At 43.0% G+C, this 6,590-nt stretch overlaps 1 protein-coding gene across 1 annotated transcript; it reads right to left on the bottom strand.

Moving 5' to 3' along the window:
• Positions 1–284: 284 nt before the first annotated feature.
• Positions 285–3,972, bottom strand: LOC138283629 (gamma-crystallin-3-like). Its single transcript, XM_069221568.1, has 2 exons — positions 3,682–3,972; positions 285–560 (listed from the first exon to the last, which is right to left on the bottom strand). Exons 1-2 carry the CDS (start codon positions 3,970–3,972, stop codon positions 285–287), a joined length of 567 nt encoding a protein of 188 aa, XP_069077669.1.
• Between the last annotated feature and the right edge of the window lie 2,618 nt (positions 3,973–6,590).

The following is a 6,590-nucleotide window of genomic DNA, read 5'->3' as shown; positions in this document are numbered from 1 at the left end:
ACAGATAGTAGTGTTGGCCTGTAGTGTTGTGGTTTTAAACATAAATCAGCTTTGACTGAATGGATACTTAGAATCGCACGCAGAGGATGCTTATTCAAAATAACCCTATTTAACATTTGAATGTATTTACAATTCTGGTGAACATGTTTGAGTTCTCTTTAGCTTCAATCACACCTTGGCAGATTTGTATCAGTTAAATATTAAAAAGTACCCAAAATAACAAAACTATGTTCCATATGAATTTATTGGTTACATACACGTTAGCCTTTGCAGATGAGGTAACTTTAATAGTGATCTCTAACTCTCCGGAAAGAACCAACTCTGGGACTTGAGGGTCCCCAGTCGCTGTATCTCCTGAACTCTCCGGGTCTCAAGTAGTACTGAAGTCCTCTGTAATTGGGCTCTTCATAGAAGACCCAGGGCCCATCCTGAACATTACAGGAGTAGATATCATTGTAGCGGAACTGCTCATACACAAGTGGACAGTCTTCTGAGAACTCCATCATCTGACCCCCAAAGTTTTCTCTCTCATAAACTCTTATTCTGTAAGATCCACGGTGCTGCAATGGCAAACGAAGGCAAACCAGTATTACAACCTTTCTTTAAAAAAAAAATGTATTACTAAAAAAGACACTCTGGATAATTTAACTGAATGATAAAATCTTTGTTAAAAAATATTGGAAGAGATTACTTCGCTTTTCATTCTAAACTTCTGCTTGCCATCCCTATTTGGGTAACAACAGGAAGTATTATGTTTTCGGAAACTGTAATTTATATCTATTATATGACAATAATTAATTCATGAAAGCTAGTCTTTTGTGCTGCAGAACGTTTTTTCTTACAACCTGAAACAAAAAGTTATCACTGCTCTATTAGCATTGTAAAAGCATATTACATAAGTGTTCCTCAGTCTGTACTTCTTTTATTGTGTGGAGTGCGGTTAGGTATTATAAAATAGCTCTGCCGCAGTTTTAGTTATATCTGATGTGCAGTGTAGATTACAAATCACACTCATGTGAGGGTGTACCCTCATTTTCATCGACGCACTTTCAGTGGAAATGGGGATTCCGCAGAGGATCAGGAATTTGTTCCATTACATTTGTAATCCCACCAGCAGTACAGAGGCAGTCTAGATGGTTGACTGTCCTGGAGGGGATCTAGAATGTTAACCGCTGTCATCTTTGGGATCTGGGTCAGAAGGCCAAGATGATGCCCCGCATTGATGCAGCAACTACTCTTAATAAGGGACAGTACATTGTCGATTGTGATGCACAATGTGGGCATGCCCCTGGTGCAAGAGCATTTCACTTTACCTGGCGCAGAGTCCTAGAGATGCATTAATAGCACCAACAGAATGATTCAAAGAATGCCATTGCCTTACAATTAGTACGTGTCTCAGGCACATATGTAGGAACACCTCACATAATAAATAATTACTGCACACCATCAAGTGTCTTTTATTTCATCACAAAACAATCATTTATGTAGAATAAAAATAGGTCTAGTCAGAATGTACCAACGTATTTTAAGGTAGTTTTATAAACCTTATGAGTATTTTAGCAAAATAGATAGAAGAAATGGCTAACTCAACAGACGATGCACTGGAAGTTACCTCTGTTAATATGAGATTGCAGAAATTGCTGGAGTAATAGAGTTAGACCTGACAGCCTTAAGGTGGTCACACCTAACTTTTTTCCTGACTCCCTCCACTTTTTGCACCCTGTTTTTGCTGGTTTTAGGACTCTGCGCACATTACCACGGCTACCCAGTGCTAAAGTGCATATGCTATCTCCCTTCAAACATGGTAACATTAGTTCACACCCAATTGGCTTATTTAATCTACTTATAAGTCCCCAGTAAAGGGCACTACGTGTGCCAGGGCCTGTAGATTAAATGCTACTAGGGTGCCTGCAGCACTGATTGTGCCTCCACATAAGTAGCCCCTTAACCATGCCTCAGGCCGAACATTGCAAGGCCTGTGTGTGCAGTTACACTGCTACTTCGACTTGGCATTTGAAAGTACTTGCCAAGCCTTAAACTCCCCTGTGACTTCATCCTGCCAGCGCCGGAAATCCATGCATCCGCCCTGGGGCGTCTGAAAACCCAGCAACCCGAAGAGGATCCACGACGAGTGCCGGAAATCAACGCACAGCCATCCCTGCATGAAAACTAAACGACGCATAGCCGTGTGTGGCTCGAAAGATCGACTCACATCCCTTTGTTTCCACGCATCACCTCCTCTGCGGTTCTTTGCTGAGATTTTTCACGCAGACCAGGTACTTTGTGCTTGAAAGAGACTTTGGCGGTCAGTATAAACACGGCGGTGTGGGCCGCCATGCCAGTGGTGGCTAGAAGTCCCGCCAGCCGGCATGACGGCCAAAACCGCCACATAATGAACTCTTGGCCCTCACTCACCACCAGGCTTCCTCCGTCAGGCAGCCTGCTGGTGGTTGGCATCATTATCCGACAGGGCAGTGTTGCTGCCCCTCGGATAATGATCCCATAGCCTCCAGCCTTTCCCTCGCGGGTTTCCCCGCCAGGGAAAGGCTGGCAGAAGGGGTGCACCGGGGCACCCCTGGGGGCCCCTGCACTGCCCATGCACTTGGCATGGGCAGTGCAGGGGCCCCTGTGCAGTGCCCTATCGCGCAGGTCACTGCCTGATCGTGCAGGGATCTGGGCAACAGGTGCAGCTGCACCCGTCACACAGAGGCATTGGCGGCAGCTCCATGTGGAGCCGCCATCAATGTCCCGGCCAGGCATTCCTCTGGGCCGGCGGGCGGAAACAATGTTTCCGCCTGCCAGCCCAGAGGAATGTTCATTATACGGCCATCAGGGTTCCGGGGCGCTGGCGGTCACGGAGAAGACCGCCAGCATGAACACGGCGGTTTTCACCGCCATGTTCATAATGAGGGCCTTTGTTTGCTTTTAAAAGACTTAAAACACTTTATATCACTTTACGGTGATATCTCAACATATACTTATTGCATTTTAATCATCTTGACCTGCATTTTCCAGATAAATATATATTTTTCTAAACACTGTGTGGTGTATTTGTGTGCTGCTATATGGTGTTATTGTATGATTTATTGCACAAATACTTTACACATTGCCTTCTAAGTTAAGCCTCACTGCTCAGTGCCAAGCTACCTGAGGGTGGGCACAGGATAATTTGGATTGTATGTGACTTACCCTCACTAGAGTGAGGGTCCTTGCTTGGACAGGGGGTAACCTGACTGCCTACCAAAGACCTCACCTCTAACAAATAGTATGGAGGAATGTTATGTGACATGGCACACAATTTTGTCCTTCACAAGTCGCCAACACACTCCTTCAAAATCACTTCCTGATGTCCTGCATTCTTGTATTGCATGACTGCTCTGTTTATTATATTTCAGGCACACACAAACAACACAGAAAGGTTATTTATGGGATGTGGCCACTCTGCCATAGGGTAGATGCAGACTGTGGGCCTCATTCACAAAATAAGCTTGCACTAGTAGTAAAATTACTCTTATAGTTTATAAAAACATGCAGTTTCTGAAAATTGAAAAGTAGTAACACAAAAGTGTAAGGTTATCCTTCTGAATCAGTCCATGAGACTATTTTATGGGTTGATGTATTTGAAGAGCTTCAGTTAAAAGGACACTTCGAATACACAAAATGAAACAGAGTAACACTCACTTGTGGGGTCAAGCGACAGGACTTGATTGAGTCATTGAAGCCCATCCAGTGCTGGAAGTCAGGGTACTCCCCTCTTCTTAGATAGTACTGGTGACCCCTGAAGTTGGGGTGTTCATAGAGTATCCAGTTGCCACTTTCCACCCGAATAGAGTTGCAGCGGCTGAAATAAGAGCTCAGGTCGGCACACTCAGAGCTGCACTCATAGAAGCGGCCCTGGAAGTTCCGGTCCTCATAGAAGATGATCTGGAACAAAAATGTAAAACATTTATTATTTATTCTGTATTTCTTCATGCTCTTGGGATAAACATGTGACATTTGTAGTCGAATAGAGGAAAATAAATCATCGCTATGAAAGGTGTAATACCACACAATATTTAAATGGTTCTCGATTATTGCATATCGAAATAATAGTGCTCCCCATACTTTCATACTGTCTGTTCATATTTACCGAATCAATTCCAAACTGTGCTAATAGTATTGAATAGCAAATAACTATATTGGCATTTCACAATGCTTCTTTTGGCTCAGATTCCTGTCACTAGTTAATATATGTCGATACCATAACGGTGGAGTAGAAGTAAGACACCATAAGACAACTCTTAGTTAAAATGTGGATCATTAATTTTAATGCACAAAAGGAGGAAACATTATATCTCAATGTAGTTCTCACTCCAAATTGATTTTTAAAGATTTTAAATTTATTGAGCACACTTGCACCAAAAAGTGTGTCAAGATCCTAGGAAACTAAAAATAGGAAAATAAATAAGAAAAACAACCTAAAACATCTTTAGTAAAATAGATTAAAATACACCTTTTCATCTGCTTTATGTGGTCTGACTGGTCAGTACTAGACCTGATGTGAACAAACCAAACAATACTCATCTTGGCTGTGACCCCAGGAAAGTGCAGCCACCGATGCAACAATGTCTCACTGGGGAAACAATAAACAGAGACTTGCTGGAAGATCATAAGGTTCATATTGGACAATACTGTTCAAACCTCGGGCATGTTTATGAGCCCTTTGGACCGCCGTTGCATCACTTTTTGTGACACAACGGCAGTGCTAAACCTGATTTTCACATCTATGAGGCCACGCTTTGCATGGCTTTGAATGGCCTCACAGATATTGAGTAAGGCAAGGCAATGCAAATCACTGTGTTGCTTTACACTGAGGCATTTCATGGGTGTTGCGGTGGGTGTTCCCATGCAACTCCCACGGATTCTGATGCACCCCCAGATTTGCCAGAAGTGGTAGACCGGGGGATGAGCCAAAACCTTACGCCTCACCAATGGAGGAGCAATGAGGAGAAATATAATTATTTCTCCTCATTTTTTTGTTGTTCTGTGTGTGCTGCATTTTGTCCAATCCTGCACAAAACAAACCTGCCAACAATGCAGACACTCTTGCACCACTGTGCAAGGGTGTCTATGTTGGTGCTAGGCTGCCAAAACAACACCACCAGGGCAGTGGGAAATAAAAGGAATGCACTGTACTTCTACCTACTCTAGACGATCAGACAAAAAAATTGCATATTATTATTATCATTTGTTGTGTAACTTGGATTGATTTACTTAACGAGAACCAGGGTATGGGTCAGAAAAAATGCATCTAAGTAAAACCAAAGCTCATTTATAATTCTATTATTCAAAGAGCAATAGGAGTTTTGGCAACGTTATAATTGTTCTAAAACCAGGTATATAATAGTTGTAGTGGTGGCAGAAATAGTTTAGCCGCCCGCAATACAGCCAAGGGAAAAATCCTTTTGCTTGGAGCCTAAATAGAAGGCTATGAGGCATGAAGTCTTGAAAGCCCAAAACAGATAAGGGGTCTCTGGGCTATCATGTCACATTACATGGTTAATCATCTGTGGAAAGAGTAGAACTGAGGCTGTTTGGGTAATAAACAGGAGGCTATAACACCACTACCCCAAAGTAGAAAAGCATGTTGAGAAGTAGCATGCCCACTTTGGAGGACACAATCAATCAATCAATCATAGAGTTTGTAGGGCACACGGCTACTCTGAGAGTGTCCCAGTATTACATTTTCACTAAATATCTGTATTGACACATCATTACTCAAAAGCTCTTTCAAAAATCCAGGTCTTGCAAAGGTATTTGAAGATCTATTGTTTCTTCATCTCCTGAAGATGCAGATGGAGGGAGTTTCCGGCAGAGGCAACTAGAAACCAGAAAGAGGAACCACCCATATTTTCCTCTTAAATCTTGGAACTACAGCCAAAAGAGCATCAGAGGATTGAACCAGACTTTGGATGTAAGGCCCTGTGTGTCAGCACGAGCCCTTTAAACCAGACTAACTCTTTAATGGGAAGCCAGTGAAGCTCTTTCAAGTGCTGCTGGATGTGACTTCTTTTTGACATTTTCACTAAAAGCAGAGCTGAGGCATTCTAACTGCAGTCTTCTCAGTTGGTAAGCTGGCAGGCCCCAAAGCAGAACATTTGCAGAGTGCAGGTGGGACATGATCAGCATACTACCGTTTTATGCTGCTGGTTGGGAAACAAATAAAGAAATTCTTTAAAGATTTTAAAAGGCCGTAGCAGATGCCCACCACGCTATCAACCTGAGCCCCAGAGGGAGTGAAGTTGTCAAATTTCACCCCCCCCGTGCCTCACTATGGAAGAGGGGGCAGGAGGAGGTGGGACCTGACTGGGCCAGCATTGACCATCCAACAGCAGGGGCAGAGTACCAAATAACAAAACCTCAGTTTTGCTGGAGTTGCTCTGAAAATTGCACAGGCATGTCTAGCGAAACACAGCTGAAAGACTTTTCTTAAAATTATTTAGAGAGTTTGGTGTTTTCTTATCCTGTGTGGGGATTATTTGTGTGTCATCAGCATAGAACACCACTTGAATGACATGAGATTCAATTAGCACCATGAGAGGGGATATATA

The sequence above is a fragment of the Pleurodeles waltl genome, chromosome 3_1 (genome assembly GCF_031143425.1).
Source record: "Pleurodeles waltl isolate 20211129_DDA chromosome 3_1, aPleWal1.hap1.20221129, whole genome shotgun sequence".
Taxonomy (NCBI): domain Eukaryota; kingdom Metazoa; phylum Chordata; class Amphibia; order Caudata; family Salamandridae; genus Pleurodeles; species Pleurodeles waltl.
This window is presented reverse-complemented; position numbering and strand designations above follow the sequence as displayed.